At 49.6% G+C, this 23,561-nt stretch overlaps 5 protein-coding genes across 5 annotated transcripts; 2 read left to right on the forward strand and 3 right to left on the reverse strand.

The window, feature by feature from the left end:
* Positions 1-2,199: 2,199 nt before the first annotated feature.
* Positions 2,200-4,330, reverse strand: TRIVIDRAFT_200343 (uncharacterized protein; the record flags this gene model as incomplete). Its single annotated transcript, XM_014102751.1, has 6 exons — positions 2,200-2,631; positions 2,688-2,791; positions 2,980-3,230; positions 3,325-3,439; positions 3,789-3,901; positions 4,011-4,330. The coding sequence occupies 6 exons, from the start codon at positions 4,328-4,330 to the stop codon at positions 2,200-2,202; spliced, it is 1,335 nt and encodes a 444-aa protein (XP_013958226.1).
* A 551-nt stretch (positions 4,331-4,881) lies between these two features.
* TRIVIDRAFT_221276 (uncharacterized protein) lies at positions 4,882-5,435 on the reverse strand (the record flags this gene model as incomplete). Its single annotated transcript, XM_014102752.1, has 3 exons — positions 4,882-5,165; positions 5,225-5,330; positions 5,385-5,435. 3 exons carry the CDS (start codon positions 5,433-5,435, stop codon positions 4,882-4,884), a joined length of 441 nt encoding a protein of 146 aa, XP_013958227.1.
* Positions 5,436-7,783: 2,348 nt separating this feature from the next.
* TRIVIDRAFT_179461 (uncharacterized protein) lies at positions 7,784-8,656 on the forward strand (the record flags this gene model as incomplete). The annotated part of the gene is made up of 1 exon (XM_014102753.1): positions 7,784-8,656. One exon carries the CDS (start codon positions 7,784-7,786, stop codon positions 8,498-8,500), a length of 717 nt encoding a protein of 238 aa, XP_013958228.1.
* A 4,071-nt stretch (positions 8,657-12,727) lies between these two features.
* TRIVIDRAFT_221278 (uncharacterized protein) lies at positions 12,728-13,448 on the forward strand (the record flags this gene model as incomplete). The annotated part of the gene is made up of 3 exons (XM_014102754.1): positions 12,728-12,822; positions 12,999-13,089; positions 13,230-13,448. The coding sequence occupies 3 exons, from the start codon at positions 12,728-12,730 to the stop codon at positions 13,446-13,448; spliced, it is 405 nt and encodes a 134-aa protein (XP_013958229.1).
* Positions 13,449-17,643: 4,195 nt separating this feature from the next.
* On the reverse strand, positions 17,644-20,044 carry TRIVIDRAFT_76832 (glycoside hydrolase family 71 protein; the record flags this gene model as incomplete). The annotated part of the gene is made up of 4 exons (XM_014102755.1): positions 17,644-17,822; positions 17,874-18,020; positions 18,077-19,572; positions 19,628-20,044. The coding sequence occupies 4 exons, from the start codon at positions 19,787-19,789 to the stop codon at positions 17,789-17,791; spliced, it is 1,839 nt and encodes a 612-aa protein (XP_013958230.1).
* Positions 20,045-23,561: the final 3,517 nt, after the last annotated feature.

Genomic DNA, 23,561 nt, shown 5'->3' on the forward strand with positions numbered 1-23,561 from the left:
ATGTTCTTTTATTTTCCGTTTTTTTCTTCTTTTCTTTTAGCCATCTAAATAGAGAGTGATAATAGAAGGTAGTAGAGGAATACAGTAATGATGGGACAAAGTAGCGATAGTAGAGAGAGTAGCGATAGTAGAGAGAGTAGCGATAGTAGAGAGAGTAGCGATAGTAGAGAGAGTAGCAATAGTAGAGAGAGGAGCGATAGTAGAGAGAGCAGCAATAGTAGAGAGAGTAACAGTCGTATCAGAAGCACATAGCCAAGGAACAGTGGGTTTATTTCAATAAGTAATGGTCACAAATATCTTTCCCCCACGTCTTAAGTCTTCGTAATAGCTGGGATGCTGGATGAACTTGTCGCTTTCTGAGTCCACCACGGACCGAGTCAATGTTTTCTTTTGCGGCATCCTCTGGAAAAGTACAGGCAACAGGCCCGAGGTGGATATATTCTGGAGAGTACTCGGGCGGTAAGGCCTGTTTTGCAGACCACATACTCTGGCTACAGGTTCAAGGAGGGCGACGATGGCTCCTTTGGCGCATCGGCAACAAGCTTCGAGGCTCGGTTGATAGACATCCCATTCAAAACAGTGGGAGGTATGTTCAGACATGATCTGTTCGTAGTACCATCACAGGGGGGATACAAAGGAGGAAGACGAAACAGGAGGAGAAAAGAAGGGGAATGTTCGTTTTCTTACTTTTTTTACAACGTTATTGTACTCTTCTCTCTTCTTGAGCATTGACTACTAATAGAGGCTGGACTTGTTCAATGAGAATGTGGGCACTAGGTGCTGAACAATGTTGCTGTTGCAAGCAAACTTCAGGTCTATGAAGGAGAAGTGGCACCCTTGGGAGTCGCTCAGAGATGGGCGCCTTCAGCATTGAAACAGATATATTTTTTACATCGACAGGCCCTGAAAGAAGGGCAAACAAGATGTGTCCCTGATGCAGATATTTGAAACAAATCGGATACCTGCAAAAGCGTCCGTGGAGGAAGAAAATCTGCTGCTCTGACTGTTCGGTGTTGCTTCGTTCGGTTGCGGCCGTCGTGTTCAAAAGAAGTCATCTAGATTCGCCTCAGTCAGCGATGTTGACCAAGGTGGAGTTCATGTAGCTTTTACTCCCCCAGCGCGCCTACTACATCTTTGCTTGCGAGCCCTTGATTGACTGATGCAGAAAATATCGGACTCACAAAGGCATACCCTCATAGTAGCTGAGATTCGCGTTGCACCCTCTACCGGATACAGGCCCTTCATGGCAGCACAACAATCCTTTGCAGACAACCCACTCTTATGCAAGTCTACATAACCTCTTCTTTAATTTCAGACTACAGTCCACGGAGTACAAAAAATCCGCAATATTGGGCAAATTCATCCTCACTCTTCTCTTCCTTGCACTACTCGATTTCACAGGGTTCCCGCTTTGCCGCGACGCATACGACTTCAAGCATGATGCCACCAACGCCGAACCTACTCGCAACAACGTAGCCTTTGAGTCCATCTCGTCGTGTCACTGCTGGTTTAGGCTGGCTTGATTTGGACTATAAAACCGACATTTCAGTAGTGGCTACCGTTGAAGATGTGTCTGACAACCACATCACTGTAGCCATTTCGCCCCAGTCCAGCTCCCTCCAAAGTCATCTCGGCTGCCTGTTCTTGGCTTGAAGCATCAGCCCCTGAGCCCGAAATAATGACGGATCGGTGGAACCTGGCGTCCACAGTGAGCGATAAAGAATAATCGTTCCGAAGCACGTCTTTCCACGACCGTCAAGTTTGACACCTGCTGTGAGGGGGGAGATGCTCCCACTGTTGTGGCCCTGTTCTTTAGTCTCTATCTCGGCAAAGACGAAGTAGAGGAAGTAGACAGAGTAGACAGAGTAGACAGAGTAGACAGAGTGGACAGAGTAGACAGAGTAGACAGAGTAGACAGAGTAGACAGAGTAGATAGAGTAGACAGAGTAGATAGAGTAGACAGAGTAGATAGAGTATTATAACAAAAGATTGGCCGCAAGCGATAGGCATGAAGCAAAGCACAGAGCACAAGAGGGAATAGTGAAAGACTGAAATATGAATCGGAACAAACAAGCAAATTTGAATTAAATAGACGAAAAAAAAATCCCCAATCTTTCCCTGACTGCACTGGTAATATATATTCCGAACCATAAAGGGGAATAAAAACTCTCATTTGTAACGCCTGATTATCCCTTGACCTTAAGACAACGAGAAGTCGATGTCTAGCTCCCCCACAACGGAGGGAGCAATCTCCTCTTCCTCTTCCTCTTCTTCTTGGGCTTGGATTTCTTCTTCTTCTTCCGCTTCTTCTTGGGCCGGGGCCCCAACCATCACCACATCCTGTGGTGGCTGTTGCTGCTGCTGTTGCTGCTGGCCGGAGCCAGGGACCACGGGGGCCGGAGCGGGAGCGGGAGCAGGAGTAGGAGCAGGAGCAGGAGTAGGAGTAGGAGCAGGCGCAGGCGCTGGGGCGGGGGTGGGGGCTGGGGCTAGAGCAGGAGTAGGAGCCGGGGCTGCTTGTTGGGTTGCCATTGGGGCTTGAAGTCCCCGAGTTGATAAGCGCGCGAAAGGGTGCCATTGGCACCGCGGCCTGAGAATCCGGGGATTCTCACTGCCCACCCCGATCATCTGGGCCTGTTTGAATAGTGTCAGCTGGTTGAATGATAGAAGGGTTAGAGAGAGTGGCATACCTCCTCGGTCTCGTCCACTCCCTCCTCCTCTTCCCCCTCTTCCTTCTTCTGCTCCTTGTTTTGCATATTCTTCATAACACTCGTGGTAAAAGCAAAAGTCTTATCTTTAGGACAAATAAAAATCGATGTCCAATTCCCCCATATTTCCCCATATTCCCCCACTACAGAAGGAGCGATCTCTTTTTTCTCCTCTTCTTCTTTTTTGTCTTCTTCTTTGCCTTAGGTTTCTTCTTCTTCTTCGAGGGCCAGGGCCCCAACCATCTCCACGTCCTATAGTGGCTCTCGTTGCTACTGTTGCAGCTGGCCGGGGCCGGGGGCCACGGGGGCCACGGAGCGTGAGCGGGAGCTGGAGCTGGGGCGGGGGCTGGGGCGAAGAGAATAGCAGCAGCAGTAGCAGCCGGAGCTGTTTGCTGGGTCGCGATGAGGGTTTCGTAGCCTTGGTTGAAGAAAGTACACGCTTGAGAGCGCGAAAGGGTGCCATTGCCATCGCGGCCGGAGAATCCGGGGATTCTCACCACCCCCCTCCCCCCCAAACGTCTCGCCCTGTTCAAATACTGTCAGCTTGTTGAATGATAAAAGGGAGCTTAAAGAGATACAAAGCGAGTGGCATACCTCCTCAGCCTCGTCTCCCTCTTACTCCTCGGCCTCCTCCTCGGCCTTGGCGACGGCCTTGGCCTCGTTGGGCCCTTTCTCGCGCCGTAGGCGCCGACAAGATGCGTAAAATACCCTCAAGTTGATCGATGATGGGCATCCTAGTTCCCAGTTATTAGTATTAAACACCGTATCGCAAACATAGATGGACAGTGCTGCTTACTTTGTAAAAGAATTTGTTTTTTAAAAACAAAAAAAAAAAAAGGCCACTTAGGCAAATTTAGAAGGCTTTTCTCATTCTCATTCTCAAATTAGTAGGGTGCTTGCGGGAGGGGAGAGGGAGAGAAAAGGAGAGGGAGATGCCGTTGGGGATAACGGACGAAAGAAAGAGAAAACAAGCGATAATCGCGGCAGTAGAGATGCCATTTTGGTGGAAATAGTACTCCGGAGACGAGAGGGAAACGCGAGGCGAACCTGAAGTTTTTGCACTGGCGACTACCTACCTGGTACCTACCGTCAATTCAGGCGGCAAGGCGGTCAGAGCTGGCAGTCTGGGCCTGCAGTCGGTTGCTGGCCAGGAAGGTACGGAAGTGCGCGGCCAAGTTAATCCTTCCAACTGGGAGCTGAAGAAAGAAGCAAAGTGATCAATATAATCCATAGAGCACAAGTTGACGAATAGTACATAGGCTCAAATCCGACAAAGGCGAATAAAAACTTGACAAAGAAAATTACATCTCCATTGGTTCTCCCACATCTTCCTCCAATTGGAGCTCTTCAGGAAGCTCCTGCATTTGTTGCATTTGTTGTTGGATTTTTTGCTGCTGCTGGATCAGCCGCAAAACCTCTCTCCGGGTAATTACACCCATTCTGATAGCGTATCTCAGTTGTCTTTGGGACAGTGTCCCATTCTGGCCGCGGCCCCTGAAGGTGGGGATGCCGCCGTGGAGCGTGAGATGGGCTGCAAGGTTGTCAGTCTTAAATAATACAGATAGAAGGATGAGGTATATGAGTTGCGTCTTTGCCGCCGGGGCGGCTGTTGTTGTCTGCGTCATCGTTGTCTTCGTCGTCTTTGTTGTCGTCTGCTTTGTCGTCGTTGTCGTCAGTAAATTGGGATATAATGATGTTGATGGTGATAATGAGGATCAAGATCGTGATGGAAAGTAGCTTGGCAGTATTTCACCTTGTCTAGCCGCGTAATAGGCTCTGTGGAAAGACGAACTATGGAATCGACGCAATCGGGCACTCCAAGAGTTATTGTTTGTTCTTTCTCCAGCGGCAATGTCGAAATGGATTTCTTCGTAGGTGGTCGGTGGGTAACTTCTTGACAATGATTGTCGCGGGGGAAAGTGATGCTGAAGACATGAACTGGTAGCAGGGATGATAAGAGAGAGTGTACGATAAACACCGGCGAAACAGGGCATCCGAGGTTCAAATGTTTGCATGGCACTTGGAAACGGCAATTACATGGCAGTCGGAAAAGAGGGCATTCATTGTACCATGAAAAAAAAGAAATTAAAGACAAATTCGACAAAAAATTGGGAAAAAAAAAGGACACAAAAAAAAACAATGTGTAAAAAAAAAAAAAACACCACATCCATCCTCTCTACTGCTGCTGCTGCTGCTGAGGCTGCTGAGGCTGCTGAGGCTGTTGGGCTTGTTGTTGCGCCTGCTGCTGTTGAGCTTGCTGTTGAACTTGCTGCTGGGCCTGTTGTTGAGCCTGTTGTTGAGGCTGCTGAGGCTGCTGCTGCTGCTGCCCGACGATTTGCTCCGGGTGGATAAGACCCGCCTCCAATGCACGTCTAAGCTGGCTCCGGGACAAAGTCCCATCACGGCCACGTCCCACAAAGCCGCGGAGTCTCACCACGCCGCCACGATTTCTGCGGCCAACTGCAAAAGAAACCATTAGCCTTGAAGATGGCATATAGGCAGAGAGAGTAGAAGGAAACATACTGCCGCCGCCTCCCCTTCCTTGGCCTCTTCCTTGGCCTCGTCCTCGTCCTCGTCCACTTCCTCTTCCACTCCCTCTTCCTCTTCCACCACGCCCTCCACGATCTAGTCCAACGGCGTTAGCTACAGTGTCAACTCAAGAGATAGTAAAAGCCATACTGTTGTTGTTGTTGGTGGTGGTGGTGGTGACACCACCATCACCGGCGCCATGGTGGCCCAGAAAGCCTCGTAAAACACGCCGGAAATTCGGCATGTCCTCGCTATCCGTCCCCAAAATTGAATCCGTGATTGTTTGAAATGACTAGTGTATTTGCATATTAGTAAAGTGAGAAATAGTAGGACATCGGCACCAATGTTGTAGAGATGAGGCAGAAGTTTGTTGAAAGAAACTGGTAAACGTACGTCGGACATTGTGGTATGTCTGTTAATATGGAGTTAGCAAGGTAAACACTGTTTTCAGGAAACTGGGACGAGACTCACGAAACAATTTTTAAAAGAAGTGAAGATCTAGATATTCAACGATTAGTATTTGATCGTAATGAACTCAGAGGTCAGGGAGTTGTAGCGATGATGGTGATGGAGAGGGTGGTGTATGAAATGAAGGCGAAGTCGGACATGGACACGGCTATGAAGGGGAAAATAGAAGTAATTGTGAAAAGCGGATATTAAAACTGGATGTCAGAGGGAGGTTGAGGAGAGATTTGCTGAAGATGGTGATGGCGATGATGATACGATGGGGGAAACGGGCTGACTTACGATCGGCGGTGGTGATGGTGATGTTGACAAGAAGAAAAACTTCCCAAGGCACGACGGATGGAACTTTCTATTCGCCTTCACACTTGGCGCAGCATTTTTCACTTCCAGCTGACAATAGTAGTGCACGATTCGTTGCTTCAAAATAACGCCAGCTGGCAATGGTCATTTGCACTCGGCCACGTCCCACGCCCAAGTGCCAATTCCATGGGATTATTATGGCATTAAATACTTGTATAGCTAATTCCTGGAAGGCTCAATGTTGATCTGAAGTAAGTATATACACTTTGAATGATAGCTGTATTAATAGAGGCGGTGCCTCGAATGATGCTACAAATTGCTATCAATATCCTCAGGTAGGTAGAACTATGACGAGCCAAGGCATTTCGTAGCGCACCAAGTCAAAGTTCAAAGAGCCAAAAAAAGGCGCTAAGAAAAGACAGTCATCCATGGGAGGAAAGAGGTAGAGGAAAATAGATGTCGAATAACAGCCAACAATGGGACTCCTTTGTCCGGCGGTAGGCGTTGCAGCAGTTCCTCCATTGAGGATCGAGTATAGGCTGACAGCACTGGAAATATCCGAGTTACCACGCCATTTTAGCATCTTTGTTGAACTTGGTAGCAGAGCATATGCTCTTTCACCCAGCAATAAGGAAGCCTAGCAAGTGGGCGATCAGCCGTCTTTGGACGCGCGGGAGCAGTGGTTTCGGTTGGGAGGGAGAAGCTGTCGGTGAAGAGAGTACCTGTATCTACTGCAAAAAATAATCAGTGACTGGCACTACATCAGATTGCTTTCGACCAACTGGGGATGTTTCAAGGGCAGCGTCATTAATTGTCTTTTCCGTAAAACAGACTGATGTGCAGGCATGACGATTGGTGAGCACAGAGCAATGTCCACGCTGCATCGGCGAGTTTCTCTTCAAAGGTCCTGTTTATTGGCGGGCAAACGCGTGGTCGGTGGGCGGTCTCTGGCAGCGAAATGGTGGTCATGTAGTGTAGGTAGTTTGAGCTTAACATCGCGGGAAGAGCATCAAAGGCACCATCAATTGAATCGGCTAGTGTTCCATGCAACTAAGATTCGAGTCAACAAAGACTGGCAGTGTCAGTGTTTGAGTCAGTTTCATAATGTCACATGGAGTTGATTAGTGATTACAGATTGCCTGCTGATAACTTGAATGATAGGCACCGGCGAAACAGTGTGTCCGCCCGGATACATGTGCGTGCAGACCATCAAGGTGCTCAACACCAGAATGCCTTTCTTTCGCGATGGAAAATTGGCGAGCGATGACGGCAGTCGGAATCTGAACCATCTCACAGTCGGTGACTGGCGCTGGATGAAGCACGCAAGTCAGGTCAGATGCAATTGACCCAGTCCATTGGCTGATCTGATATGTCTTTTCGCTGAACCCTCTAACCAGGACGCTCACATCGTAATGCACAACATCCGAAGCATCAACGCCCTCTTCGCATCATCAACAGCAATGCTTCTCAACACCCCCGCGCCACAAGACCAGAAGACCAGATAAGAGATGGCCACAGCCATTGTTTCGCTAGCGTCGAGCCAAGACGGGAAGATCGGACAGGCGTCTCGCATTAGCTCAGAGCTCGTGATTGGGCTGCCTGATTGCACTACACAAATGACAGCGAATGACGGCGAATGATGCACCGGCATCCTACAAACCTTAATCGGGTGGCGCGCGGTTAACTGCCGGTGGAAGCCAGATAGCCCAAGGGAGGTCGACGTCATCTTGCCCATTTCACCATCACCGCTACTATCTCCGGCATCAAAGAGAAGAGATACCATCATGGCCTACAACGAGCTTTACCAGTATTCCGTCGTCTCGTCGCTCATGGAGGGCATTGGGGAAACGGGACTCCCGTATAGCCAGCTCGTCAAACACGGCGACCATGGGCTCGGCACATTTCGTCGGATGGCCGGCGAGATGATCTGCCTGGACAATGAAGTCTACCAGATGAAGTCCGATGGCTCCATTGTCACTATTGACACCTCGAATGGTACTGACGTAGCTCCTTTCGCCATGGTTACGCGCTTTCAACCCTCTGTCACCGCCAAGATTGCGTTCGATAGCAAGCATGGCCTCTCCGATGTCATGTCCAATCTGTTCCCAAAGACCAAGAATCGCTACCTGTCATTCCGAATAGACGGCCTTTTCCAGTCAGTTGCAGTGCGAACCGCAGACGGCCAGCGGTATGAACACGAGAAGCTCAGAGAGCTACACAAGCGCCAAACGACAAACGAGTTTACCAATGTGCGGGGCAGTCTCATTGGATTCCGATCGCCGGAATTTTTGCAAGGCGTCAGTGTGGCGGGCGATCATTTACACTTCATTACCGACGAACGAGACCGAGGCGGCCATGTGCTGGATTGCAAATCTGAGGGCGAAGTCCAATTCTCCGGCTCGATACTCAGTGCCGTGCATCTGCAGCTCCCCGACGACGATGAATACAACGAAGCAGAGCTCAACCTTGATGCTGACGGGATACGCAAGGTGGAGGGCTGATTGGGTCTTGACTGTTACAAAATGCTAGCGACAGTGACTGGCTGGGAAATGCTCCTTGAATGGTATACCTGATTGAAAGGGTTGAACATCACCATCCCACCAGCTTTGTCTCCCTTTCAATTACCGTGTTGTGAATTGCAATCTGGTCTCTCCCTTCCCTTCCATCTCAACTATTCCAAGCTTCGCTATCGTAGTGATTGAATGTGCGGTAATCGCCGGTCTTCCTCTACTATTCCACCCATTTTATTGCAGCATATTCCATTGTTTGGTAAAACTGTGCCTCTTCGCTCGCGGCGAGGACACTACCAGGGCTACTCCCAGCAATCTTGTACAAATCGGGGCTGACACGAAAGCGAAATACATCGCCGGTGCCCTCTAAATATCGTCAGTCGAATTGTCGAGAATAATATGAGCGATGCAAGAGCGGGCTCTGAGAGTATTAGTCCCATTCTCGGTGTATTCAGGAGCTAGTTACGGGTCAAAGTTCCTCTAATGCCATGGACTTTAAACTTGGAGATGGTAACCAAGCCACTACGAATTCCGCAGCCAACTGTAAAGGCATTGTCAGCATTGACCATAATCATGTGCTCTGTATTTCCTCTCACCCTTCAGTACGCCGGGAACGGCTTGGTGGGGGCGGCAATCCGGCAGACACGGTTGATTGCGACTGTCGAAAAACGAGCGGTACTGAAGAGCAAAAAGAGGCGCAAAGCAAACAGGATGCAGATGTGGAAGAAGAGAGGTGGCATAAGACCTGAGATTGGAGGTTCTTACCGGTAGTATCAGATAGTAGATCAAAATATCTCTAGTAGCTCTAGATATCTCAAGTAGCTCTGGAGGCCATGGGATAGCATACCTAGGGGAATGTGCCCTGAGACACCTTCCAGCCAGGCCAAATTGACCGAGGCTCATCTTTCCACAGATATTTCGCATACCGGGGTCTTCGAGTCTTTTAATCAAGGGCATCAGAAAGGGGCTTTCTGTTCCTCGACAGGCTGATATCTCGTGTGCCACAATACGGCTCAGTTGGTAGCGCATAGAAACTGGAGAAATCTCTGTGTTAGTAGATGTCATTGTGTGTAGATTCACAAGAGATTGGATTCACCTTCTAAGAGCGCCCTTTCCTGTACCAGAGCATTGTACAATAAACTTCAAGTCTTTGAGTCGCGAGACGTGGACTAACTGAGAGAGTGAGCTGCTGTGTCGCATCGCCAACTTAGTATCTGTGCTTCTGCTACATTCGGCCCCATGGATCGAAATAGTGCGGCAAAACGCGGGATTGAACATCGTGTGGCTGTCTTCGGCGGCAGTATCACCGATCTAAATTGCCCACAAAGGCCAAACTCGAATAGGGCGTCACAGGCAAAGTTCTTCTACACAGGAATAGACCACCTGCGTAGGGGAAAGATCATCTTACAGAGACAAACCATCTGTACAGGAACGCATCGTCAAAAAGCTAAGCTCTACACAAGAACATTGCCAATCGTCTGCAGTGCCAACCCCGACACAGTAACATTTCTCGAAAGGATCCAAATGTCTTGAGCACTCTTCGTGGAGCAAATATCAGCAGCGATGCACCTTCTGCCTCTTGACCGACGCCCGGGGAAGATGTCGTGATTTCAGCAAAAAGCATAACAAAAAAATAGATCTCATCAGCAATCTTGCCAACACCAGATTATCAAGGGGATTTGGGACACTTTCCAATTTGGCGCTCATGGAAGAAACCGATGCTCGTAGACGCAGCGTTAGGCGAGGGTGAGTCTCTCGGAAACTATGTCTGTCGGGATAAAGAGCTAGGCAGAAGGATATTTCTTTACGCTATTGTCAGAAAATGGTAAGCATGGATGCGTCAAGTTGAATTTGGGAGACAAATCTGGGAGAAAGTAGGAATACAGGCAAGGGTAGGGCGACAAACGATGAAAAGACTGCATAGATTTCTGTCAAACTAGCAGTTCTCTTTCGACACAATGGTTGCGCTCTCAAACGTGAAAAGGTGGCGGATGCAAAGGTACATAGAGAGAAGAGGTAAGATAAAGTAAAGAAAAGTAATCATCATGTGCCAGTGTCCCGTTCTTTTGTTGGTGCCGAGTGCCTGTGGCTGAGTTGAATGGTGTCCATATGAAATGGCACGACCTCAAGGCAGATTGGAACTTACCTGGGAGGTTAGGAACTACACGAGCAATATTGAAGTAGTACTACCATAATCCAATAAACTACTATACTAGGTAGCTATTGGTGCTGATTCCTCTACAGCTGCCGGCAAGTCACAGAAAATTAGCCACCAGCCGCATCACGCGTAGGAACGCGCTTCAATGAAACGCGTGAATCATGCAAAGCGCGCCGCGTGTGGAAGTATGACGTACTGGTTTTTGAGTTTACCATTGTTGGAGCGTCATTGAGGATCAAGAGATATCTGATGAGGTACCGATAGCTGCGTTCTGATGAAGCCTTCCCGTGCATCTACTTGGATTCCAGCTATACGTAGAACGTACTTACGAAAGCCATGTACACCCAGCAGATAACATTTACTGTTTCCCATGGGATACTAGATCCTACTATGTAAGTAATAGGTAATACATTTACCTAGATTGCAGGCCATTGAACATGTGAAAATCTTGGCTGCTAGAAAGTGAATGGAACAACGTGTTCTCTTACTTTAGGCACATTCACAGCATCTGTTCAAATGGCATTCGCAGTTAAAGCCACAGAAATCATGTCCACTTCATACATCTGCCCAATAAATATTACACATGGATGCCGAATACAAGCTCATCAGAAGAATCTGGGCGTAATTTGTTGCCATTTAGGGTAGCATCGCCAACCTCATTCTTGGAGTTGCGTACAGTACAAGGTACGTAGTGCGGGCCACCAAAATTGGACGCACCAATGATGAAATTGCGTCCCGCCAGCCGGCATGCTATTGGTCAGCCGTCAGCTGTCAAAAAATCGGAGCTCAATTACAGGGCTCTGATTATTGGATCAGAGCTGTGGGGCGAGCATTTTACACTAGAGGCTAGTACTAATCCAGCTCATGCGACAGAGTACATACCCAAGTACATGGCATGAGTGTTATGGACTCTCAGTCAACCAATCGCTACAGAATTACGCATATTGTGCCTCAAATTCATGCGATAGAAAACAATTACAGACTTGCAGAAGTTCGAATGTGAGAGCGTCTTAGTTTGATGCCAGAATATTGCCGGGTTGGTTTGTCAAACTCATGATGCAAAGTTCATGGCCATGACTGCAGTGTGGCGAAGGATGCCTCTCAGCAGTCACCAACGGTTGGGAAAAAACCTCTTCTATAAGTGCCATGGCTAGAATTGTAAACCGCTGTCCAGGAATGCCGAGATATTTGGTAGAGCCCAGGTGTTAGATGCAGAGCGACTACCTTCAATATACCTGTCGTGATGCAGCAGTCAACCTCTTTCCCAGCCGGCGCTTCAAACGCAGTGAACACATATACCGGCTTGGGATTTGGATTGGAGGTAACCCACCTACCTAGGAACGTCATCTTTGGAACATTGCTGCAGCCAGATATGCAATAAACAGGCGGAATTGCTCTCTTTTTCCTGACCGAGAGCGTTTGTTGGATTGATAGACTCTCATACAAGGAACAGAGCTGTAGCTATCATAAACGTCGGGCAACCTAAAGCTTTAAGGCTTGGCCCACGCGCCGGTACGACTTAGTGGCAAAGACTTGGCAGGGGTCCTCCACTTTGCACCAAGCCAAACGAGTGTGGATATTTCTCACAGACAAACAAGGCTGGTTTTGATATTCAACAAGACCGTCTACAGGCACTCGGGCACCACGGCGAAACACGATGAGCTCTTCTTCACTGCATCTCTTCGACTTTCAGACTACAGCTGATACAAGTTGAAGGTACAAAGATACTTGCACCTGCACGTTAATTCGAAGCGGAAATCGCTTAGTCAGTCAACAGGCGGCATCACTTTTTTGGAAATCCAAGTGGCGTGTGCGCGTTTCTTCTCTTCTCTTCTCTTCTCCCACATCAAGAGACTTTCTTTCGATCGATCGATTTCCTCGCCAACCCTCCTTCGCCGCTCCAATGTGTCAGATTATTTGGTGATTCTTCAGGTACGTCTCCCCCTCCCCCTCCTCTCCTCTCCTCTTCTCTCCCCTCCCCCTCCCCCTCCTCTTTCCCTTCCCTTCCCTTCTCCTCCCTTCCACTTCCCTTCCATTTCCCCCTCCCCCACTGGTTCACAATGCCTCGACAAAAGCCATCCTCTGGACAGAAGCGGATTTCCGACTTCTTCCAGAAGGCAGACACTCCCCGTGCCTGCTGCAACTTCTTCACCTGGTGTGAAGATTGGCTTTGTCGATGAGCAGGCTAAAGAGGGAGCCTCTCTTTCAGCCGTACCATCGAACAAGGGGCAGATGATATCTGTCTCTTCGTTTGATGAAGGCCGCTCTAGGCATGTGAACGGGGAACACAAGTCAGTGACTCTCGCACTGATTTGAATGACAAGACTAAAGTGAGAGAGTTGGGTATACCCTTGTCTCCCACAATTTCGTCTTTCGAGACGTTGACAATGAAGGTCCGCCTTCCAAGACGTTGACAATGAAGGTCCGTCTTTTGAGGCGTTGACAATGAAGGTCCGCCTTCCAAGGCGTTGACAATGAAGGTCCGCCTCCCAAGGCGTTGACAATGAAGGTCCATCTTCCAAGGCGTTGACAATGAAAGTCCGTCTTTTGAGGCGATGACAGTTCCGTCTGAGGGCAAAGGCAATTCCGTCTGCAAAGGCGAAGGCCATCCTGCTCAACAGGCGACGACATCTATTCGGCTTCAGAGTCATTCCCGAGTCTGAAGACGAATTGGGCTTAGGGGATAACTGCATTGGCAAATCCAACGCCCTCATCATCGATTATGGGTACAATGCTGCGCGAATGCAGCTTGTGGGAGCCCTCGTCGATACCTCAGGCTAGAGAAACTTGTCGAAAATTTCGATGCATGTCTCCGGCGCTGCATCCGCTGTGGTTGTGGCTATTGCCGCGAAATGGCGGGCGGCTACTCACTGTGCCACTACAAGTGCATCTGTGGTGATGATCAGACAAGTATCCGCATCCCCTGGCGTCTTTGACATTATCCAGGGGGCCTGAGAAGCCTAGGCCAAGTGGCCGGGGTGGAGGCGCCGGCATTTGATCAAGTGGTCTTGCCGGTCCCGAGACGATGACTGATACCTCTTCGTGGTGTCTCGGATTAGTAACCGCGGCTCTCTAATGAGATCTAAGGCGAAGCTAAGAGCAGTCAAATCAAGGTTGAGTGGTGTTTACGGATGTTGACAGGGCCGATAGATGTGCGGCTAATCTTGGTGACCCAAAGCGCAACCCTAAGCAGTCAAAGCAGTCAGAGCAAGAGATATGCAGGTAAATCCCAGCGAAGCTCTGTGGCCATAATGCGAGTCTCAATAGCTGACCATCTAGAGATGATAGCAACACAGAGAGGCAACTGGACAACACGGGAACAAGTCGCCGATCAAGTGCAGCTGCAAGAGAGCAAGTGGGCAAATAGCCGAAGGAGTCAGAGGAAATGTAGATGACAACGAAATACTAATTCTGCCTGCTTCTCCCACCGCCCTTTTTCTTCCTCTCCCCCGCGGCGGCACCGATATCAAGACTGAGGAGCCTCACTTGTCGACGAGCACAGATGCTACCGCACGTCAGCCGACGAGGAATGTGCAGCGCAACTGGCACATACTGGAACGAGAAGAATGATGGCATGTGGACTTTCAAGTACAAGAGAGCTGTGGGCAGGGACGGAAGCAAGGGCAAAGGCGTGGACGTCGTCATTATAAAGGTGCTTGGAGCTTGGAGCTTGAAGCACCCGTTCCACTCTGGGATATTGCTGCGTCAAGCTGCCTTTCTGCGCTCGAACTCTGGTTACTAGTACAGCAAGGCTACTGATCTGCTCCTGGACCGGCGCTGTTTACAAGTTAGATGGCGCTTTCAGGAGGATAAGCTTGAGTATTGCTCACAGAGATGGGGAAGTCGCTCACGGCGTGCTTGTTGGTTCAAATTGCAGGGCATTTTCTATTCCACGACAGACAGAGGCGTCACAAGAATAGTTGTACTAATGTCAGAGAATCTATAGGCACAGTTACCCTCTATACAATGCAAGCTCTACAAGCTCTCCATCGACTCGATATTGCGCTGTCACGTTTTGAGAGTGATGACTCTGTCGTCGTCACTTAATTCACTTGTCCCGTGGCGTCTCCTTCTGGGACACTTCAGCCACAGCGAAGCGAGAGTACAGGCCACACCTGTCTCCCTATGTCGTGTTGACTTCTGGAATAGAAAATGCCCTACAATTTGAACCAACAAGCACGCCGTGAGCGACTTCCCCATCTCTGTGAGCAATACTCAAGCTTATCCTCCGAAAGCCATCTAACTTAGAAACAGCGCCGGCCTAGGAGCACGATTGGTAGCCTCTTCTCTTCCAGCACCCAGTTATCGCATCCCGCCGCACCATCAGCTCTTTGCCCGCTCCAGTAATCTGGAGCCATATATGACGATTACCCCCATGATCGGCCGGAGCCAACAAGAGGCAGATGGCGGAGTCCTGATCTCTGGCCGGCGAGGGCCCAGCTTCTGTCGGTGACACACTCTGTCGATATCGCTACTATCTTTAGATATCTCTACTATCTATAGATATATCTACAGATATCTACTGCCTCTAGATATCTTCATTGCCTCTAAATATCTCTACTATCTCTATTCAGTCGAGCTTGAGAAGCCTTAGCGAAGTGACAAAGTGTATAGATATCCGCAATGCAGTGGCAGTCCGAGATGATGATTGACACCTCCTCGTAATCTTGTGGATTAAACCCCACAGTCTATGAGTAGATCTGGAATAAGGACACGGCTACTTAATTTTTAAAGAATGAATAGTGACAACCCCAAGGATTGCTGGATTAATTTGACAATTACTGTGAGGAAGCCCCTCAAGAAGATCAACTTTACGAGAGCTTTGAGCAATAAGGGTACATATGCATGAAAGACAAATTAGGCGTCGAAGAAGTATCTACTGAATCCAGGTATGTTACGGCTTCGAGCGGAAGAGGCGGGCGCTAGGCTGGCACTAGAGTCTAGGATGGCTGAATCATCTTGTGAGCTATCTACCCAGTGGGAGATGTCTTCGTCGTCTAGTACCTGATGTGTCACGCAGCTCTTTCGCACGTACGTTGTTTCTACTGACGAGGTGGGATATACCTGTATGTACTCACGCTTGTCACTACGCCTGTAAGCATTGACGGTGACGTCCTGATGAATCAACTATTCAGGACAATGAATGGGATATAGAAGAACATTCTTTTCTTTGGACGACCGGGCGCTCACAAAACTTTGGGCAACTTGAAATGTGGCCTAACCCACAGCAGCACGCAGCTGCTAGACATGATGCCTTGCCAAAGTAGGTACTTGGGAAGGACAGTTAATTAGACGGTGTGTCGGATTCTTTGCTCACTCCTCGTGCCGTATACGATTTACGGGAAGCAGCCTTCCGTTGCGGCTGTTGGGTTTCGCTCGTTGATCTCCACGGGCCATACGGAGTGGCAGACCGCCTAAAATCGTGCTGTACATGACGGTACCTAGCAGAGTGAGCATTGTTAGTGCCGTCTCGGTAAACAAAGAGAGGTATCTATCAGTATTGAATATGCTTAAACTTCTGTATACAAACAGGAGGTGGTGCCAATGTTCCGCTGCGAGCGCGTTTGACTCATCGATGCCAAGCAAACTTTGATTGCGCATGACAAGGGGCGACCAACTCCGTTCATGGCTTTGGATTATTTCAGCTGAACCTGCGAGGAAGTCCTTTCTGCGGCTTGAGCGTGATATTGTTCAAGACATGCCCGGCGTGCTTAAAGGGCCCTTGGGAAGGTGATCAAAAAGCGATGGAATGCTGGGTATTTGAGAAGCCTCGAGGTTCGGATTTTCTAGCTCCAGCCGATTTGGTAGACAGGTGGCAGGCCGGAAGATCGGCATCTCTATATTCCATGCAACAGTACAATTTACCTTGATTCAGCTTCACTTCTCCCTCGCAATGGATCCGACGCAATTGACGGCAATGTCGCACCAAAGCCGGTTTTTCACCTGCAGGATATGCAATCCTTCGCTCCAGCCCCGGGAGACTTTTGTGTGGTCTTTGCTCACGAGAACTCAAGGACGCCTTCAGTTAGGTATATGTCAACGATGCTGGAATTATAGTACATTCGTGGGTTCTCGCTGACACTGGCAAGCAGTGGATGTCACAGTTTCGACGAAGATGATGTGCCCGAATATTTACCCACCATCTCAGGCGACGATGGGCAATATCTGTGGAACTAGCCAATTTCCGGACTGAAATCCAATCGAGAACAAACAAGCAAAGTTACCACAGTCGATCCATTTTGTTTATAGCCCTTTCGCCGTCAGAGGTGGAAAGAAAATGAGTTCAAGGTTCTTTTCGTTGCGTGAATACATGTAGCTATTATGGCAACTTCGAGGGATCGTATTGCTGCAGGCAGGCTTGACTACTCCAAATCCTGAGAGCATTTCAACATACATGTAGTATACATCCCAAAATCCCCCAATAGGCACAATCAGAGTGTTTAGACTCAAATTTGTTGCGAAATCAGTGATGCTGTAAACGAAAGAAACATCGTGGTGAAACCTTGGAGTCTGTACGTGGCAGAGGAGCGACTCCAAGGTCTCGGAGATTGTCAGCTGTGTAAATACTTCATCTGGGAAATAAGGACTGGTTGTAACGCCGCTACTGATGTCATGATGGAGAATACAAATATGCCTTGAGATGGGTATTCAGTCGGTCGTGTTTATTGTGGTGGTCCCAAGAGAGCGGAATCGGGGAGTGCTCAGGAGTGGTTGGGGTCATTAACCAAATTTCGACGAACATTGGACTCTTGTCGGTATAACAGCGGAATATGAAGCCCAGGGAGGGTTATATGCGAACCTGTGTAAATATATCATTTGAAAAGCAGGAACAGGCTGATAATATAAAAGAATATGACAAAAATATCCGCCGACGTCGAGGTAAGGAAACAATCGCCGCCCCTCTCATAGTAGTGCACAGCCCAGAGGTTTCACAACAGGATAGATATCACATGCAGTACTAAAAAGCACAATATTTATCATCAAAATATACATTTATATTGATTTTATATACAGATTTTGTGTTTACCTTCTCCAAAGCGGTAAACAGGTGCGGCTCACGCCCATATTCAGTCCTTCGCCGAAGTACGTACCTTTTTGCGAATAGCTTCACATCACCACATCTAGCAGTACTGGCAAGCTCCCTCGGGGCAATAACTAAAAGCAATTAGCTGAGTTCTAATGAAGAAAAGAAGTAGTTTTTCTAACCCGTGATTGCAACTGAAGGAGCATAGCCCAGAATAAGCAGCGGGTTCTCCAGCAAGAGGACATCCGTTTCGGCCGTTGCTCGGGGGAGCCTGAGGGACGGTGCCGGTGGCAGTGCACACGCATGGGCCGGGAGGGCAGTATCCGTAGCTGTTCCATATGTGAGCATTGAGATAGAAAAAAGGATGAAACACTCCGAAACTTACTTGCAAGAAAAGCTGCAGAGACCAGCAAAGTTGCCAGACTCACCGGGAGCAACGGTACCGGCAACGCAGTTGGTAGGGTTTGAAGGAGCAGCGCTGCTGGTGCGAGAAGCAGGAGGAGTGCTGCTGGTGGGGTTGGCAGGAGGGCTGGCCGGGACAGAAGGGTTGGTGCCCAGAGAAGGCTTGGGCTGGCAGGTCGTGACATGGAGACCGGAAGTCAGGGAAGAAAGACCATCAGGGCCAAGAGGGTCGGAGAATCCAGCAGGGAGTGTGCCGACGTAGGGGTTGAAGTTGTAGATACCGCAGTTGCAGACGTTGGTAATGTCCATCAGAGAGGTTCCAGACAGGATGTTCTGGCCGCCGCGGTTGACAACAAAGCTCTGCTTGCCGAGGCCGGCGGGGACGGTGAAGATGTTGGCACCAGCAGGGGCGTTGAAGGACTGGGAGTTGCCGCCAGAGGTGACACTCAGGGTAGCAGGAGACTTGAGCAGAGTGACGACGTAGACATTGTCGTCCATGGTCTGCCAGCCGTTGGGGATACCCTCAAAGTAGTTGCCGCTGGCGTTGGGGGCAGAGTGGCCAGCAGTGGTGTCGGTAGCATCACAGTTGAGGGTCTTGAGGTTGCGGCGGTACCAGTAGACAACCTTCTCGGTCTGGACGTAGTTGGCAACGTTGGTGTCTCCGTTCTTGTAGGCAGCAATGAAGGGAGTGGACAGGTCGAGGAAACCGTCGTGGGGCATGTCGTTGGTCCACTTGGAGTTACCGTCATCTCCGTGCTTGGAGCTCAGGGGGCCAATGTAGTGAGACTCGCCATAGTCGTTCCAGGTGATGATCTCAACCATGGGGAAGCCCTGCTGGATGACCTGCTGCCATCGGTTGAACAGGAGAGCGCCACCAGGGAAGACCCAGTTCTTGCTGTAGGAGACCTCGGGGCCGTAGTGAGTGGAGAACCAAGGAGAGATGGGAGCAAGATAAGTCTTGCCGCTGCCGAGCCAGCTCTGGTAGCTGGCATCACCCATAGCGACAGTCACGTTGGCACCAGGAGTAGGGGCCTTGTTGTTACCGTTGCTGTCCCAGGCCATCCAGTTCAAGGCACCGTCAATGGTAGAGGTGGAAGACTGGCCGGGGTGGAAGTTGGGGACGAAGTAGACGTTGGTACCAGCAGCAGAGCGGACGGCGTTGACATCAAGGCCATCACCGGCGAAGGAAGAAGCGAAAACACGGCCGTTGACCTGGAGCTGGGCGGGCTGGTTGGCGTACTGGGCAATCAGCTGACCGACACGGGCAGCATCGGTGCTGGGGTTGTACCAGTTGAAGTCAAAGGAGATGAAGACTTTCATGCCATTGTTGGCAGCAGACTGGTAAGCATAGTTGAGCTGGGTAACGGTGTAGGAATCGGTTCCGATGTTGAGGGCAAAGGCATCGATACCAGCAGCCTTGGCACGCTGCATATCGGAGTCATAGTCGGAAGCACTTCCACGATCACCAACAATGCCAATCTGAACGAAGATTAGCTTTACACTGACTGTAATACCGAGCATGTCTTTTACTGACCATGAAGTGGCAAAAGACCAGGCGGTTACCGGCGGCAGCACGCTCCTCCAGAGATCGGACCTGGATGTTGGAGGGTGCGGCACTGGCCAGAGAAGACAGAGCTGCAGCAGCAGCAAGGGCGCTGAGCCCGAGTTGGCGGAGGGAGCCAGCAATCGACAACATTGTCAATGTGTCGAAGAAGTTGGCTTGGGAAAGATGTGATGGACCCGTTTGGCGTGAGGAGCTCTCTCGAAACCAATGGCTTCAACCAAGACCTTTATATATCTGCCTCGGTCCCCTCCAAATACCCATGACAGCTGTGGACGAGGATCAGGTGGGCAGCGGGACCATCAGCTCCATGTCACCTGTCCGGCTTTCAGGAATGAAGCTTCTCAACGATAGTCAGAGAAATAGTCCACACCCCCAGAACCTTGAGAGGTTGAAACATGCCATTGAGATCGGTCCGAAGCGAAGTTGAGCAGGAATTGCCGGGGTGTGAGTGACATCCCCTATGAGCGTCCCTCAAAAGCTCTAGCGTGGTAACAATGAAACCCACACAGCTGGTCAGTCTAACCGGAAACCATATACTCGTCAACGAGACGCCTCGCATGGCTGCTGGAAACGTACAAGTCCAAGCAATTTTTTTCCAGATTCCGATTCTTTGGGCTTCATCTATCGGTCAGGGCGAGCCACCGACTTTGAGTAAACAAGTAAAAGCGCCTAGTAAACGGGGCACTCATCGTGGAACGGCTTACACTTGAGATGGGGTACTAGCACTATACTAGGAGTGTCGAGCATAAACTCATAGCCAACTAGGGTGCTCCTGGCACGTATTCCTTTTTTTCTTTTTCCATACATCTAAACATCATCAGCTCACGGGGTCGTTGTGGATCAAATCTTGGTTGCCGGTTTCAACATCTCATTACTAGACTACTCCCTAATTAGCTAAGAACGATCAGAGATTTGGAAAGTCAGAGGATCGTGACTTTTGGTGGCCATAATACCGAGCATCCTCCGAGTAAGACTGGAGTTGCAGTTGTCAGCTGTACGGGCCTTGTTACTTATGAATAGACACAATTGCTTCCTCTTCCAATAGAGGGTTGAGCCATCCACACAATGCGCTCCTGCCGGACTCAGCGGTGTTACTGTAAAATGTCAGGGACAGACAAAGTCACCATTCAGGGCCTTTAAATTAGCGAGGGGGGCCAGATCCCCATAATTTGTCGTCTATTCAAGTTAGTTTGGCCGATTTTGCCACCAACGAGAAGCGCCGATCTAGATACCAAGAATCACTTCGCACTTGAAACGGGAGCATAGGCTGCGGATTACGGACGTCTATAGATTCCGTAGCAGTGGCACGGAACGCCGGCCAAATCGTCGTTCCTATCCAACTAGTATCCTAGCCATCGGTCGTGGCCCGGATCGACGAGCTGTATAAGTCTGTGAGCTCGAAGCTAGTACTCGAACAAGGGAATTCAGCGCAGCTGATCCCCCCCACATGTTTCCCGTCTGTCCAGAAGTGTTGACCTTGCGCCACAGGCTTTCAAGAGGTCCGAGGGTTGAGATTGACATGGTATGTAATAAGCCATGTCAAGAGTCGTGAACATGTGGCTGTGCGGGTATGCTTACAAAAGTAGCCTGGATCCAAGATAGTGATTTGTCTCCATGAACTGTCTCTTTAGAGCGCGCGCTTCTTGCCGGATGAATTGTGATTACTTGTATGAAGAGCGTCTTGCGCTCCGCAAGGTCTCCGCAATTTTAACATTCTGGGGTAATAGTTCCGAGCCGCGAGGTTCGCACATACTGCCTCAATTCTGATACGAGCGCGCGGCCGGTCTGTATTCTGGAGAAGACTTTACAAGTAACATCGGCTTTAGAGAGACTCCGTAGTGTGGAATCAACTGCGACAACTCTGAAAGCCGCCACCACTTCACATCTCAGGTGAGCTGCCCTGGTGGTGTGAAGCGTAAGACGCGCTCCTCCTACCGGACATTTACCCTTGCAGTGCGAGGCTGACGATGAGTGATGCCGCTTGCCGGGCGTTTCCTATATCACTTGCTCTATATTGTCTAGTATACGAAGCCATCCGCAGACTATTCGACGCCACCCAAACTGCCGTCTTTGGCGATAACCCTCATGCCAGGCGGACGGTGCTGCCACGTCGTATTGGAACCTGCAGGTCTGCATAAGTTCATGCTACTAGCTAGGTATAGGGAAATATCAGACATCCGTGCCTGTGGAGTGCCGGCATCAGATTGCTTCTGCCTAATTAATTCGCCGCTCAGGAGAGAAAAGTCATGAATCCTTCAATCATACCTAGCTGACAACTTTCCGCTGGACTTTACAGCCGTATTGTTTACAAAAACGGCGGCGATCGTCTGGCAAATACATGTCCCAAGCAAGGGCCAACAATGGCATTGACGGACAGGATCTTTTGCAGGCATCATGCAACTGTGTTCGTCGTAGGGTAGGGCTTTGCGCAAACGGGAAACATCGCGATCAAAATACATACATGGTCAGCCGCTAGAAGTTGCTCCATCCATGCTTACAACGCCCGCCCTAGGCCTTCCCGTGACGGCACGATTCGGCAGTTCCATGCTGGTAAAGTATACAATTACTTATTATGCTTAAGTAGAATTCTCCATGATAGTCGATACGCAATACTCATGAAGGGCCATGCATTCTGTGGCCGTGGAGAGTTCTTGGGGCTCGGTGCTCCATACCTGGATAGACACGACCAGGTACGCTGGTGATACGCCGAGATACTTTTACGAGCGCGACGAACATGACTCGCCTGCAAAAGTTCACTTACAGATAATCCAAATCTTGCCATAGTCATACGTGCAGGTTTCCAAAGACAGAAGGACGTTAATTCGCATCCATGGCGTCCATCAGCAAAATAAGCCGCGTATCCGTTCGGCAGAGCAGAAATCGACGCGGTTTGCAGGTCAGTAGGCCATGCTATGGAACGCATAAGCAAAATTGGCCAATCAGTTGCACACGGATATATCAACGTGTATTTTTTTTTTTTTTCGCTCAAGCGCCGGGAAGACCTATGGCGATCCCTTTTCCGTGGCTGGTTTAGCCCCCTTAATATGTGATAATCTCACGGTGTTCACACAGCCCCTGTAACACCACAAGCGCCCAAACAGAGGGGCGTAGAGTAAGCTGAAGCAGCTTTTGGCACTAGGCAAACGATTACTATTCGTCCAGGGCTTCGTACACCGGCGTTTAAAACTGCTCAAGAGCCATTACTGCCTACAGTACGCGCATGAAGCCGAACAATTGTCAACACCTCTGTGTGGAATACGGAGCAGTGCTCGGCGCGTTGTCATACACCCTCTTTCGACACCCTACAGAGTAAACGGCAGCTGGAGAAGAAGGAGAAAAAAAACTTGGAACTCTTGCCCCTCCATTTCCCCTTTCTGAAGTCTCTTCTTCACAACCCCTGCCCGGATACGATTAACTCTCATTGGGTATCCAATTCCGGATACAAACATCGTAAACCATGCTGGATTTGTTCAAGTCGTTGGTGCGGAAGAAGGAACGGCAGTGGTGCGGTGCCTGTCTCTTTGAGCTCAATCCGACGGCTAAATCCCTCCAGTCCGACATAAGCGGGCGGTACGAGTACGCGTTTGCAGAAAGCGATGACCACGAGTTCAGCTTTGCGGATTTAATCAAGTCCTCTAAGCGCGGCTGTGATCGGTGCAAGGCTCTCGCCTCGGCATTTGAAAGCCTTGGAGCTGCTGGCTTCGAAGTGGCAAGGTGGCAGCCACACCTTAACTCACCTGGGAGCCCACTTCTGGAGATTCTAAATGACGATGAAACCAGCCAAATCTTCGAGATTTGTAGCAGCGAGGCATCGTTGGAGAAGGCGGTTTTGTTTGCAGATGATCCATCACCGCATGCCGTACTATGCAGAGGCTACAAGCTCTCACGCTCGACCGGAGACAAC

Source organism: Trichoderma virens, assembly GCF_000170995.1.
Source record: "Trichoderma virens Gv29-8 chromosome Unknown TRIVIscaffold_5, whole genome shotgun sequence".
NCBI lineage: Eukaryota > Fungi > Ascomycota > Sordariomycetes > Hypocreales > Hypocreaceae > Trichoderma > Trichoderma virens.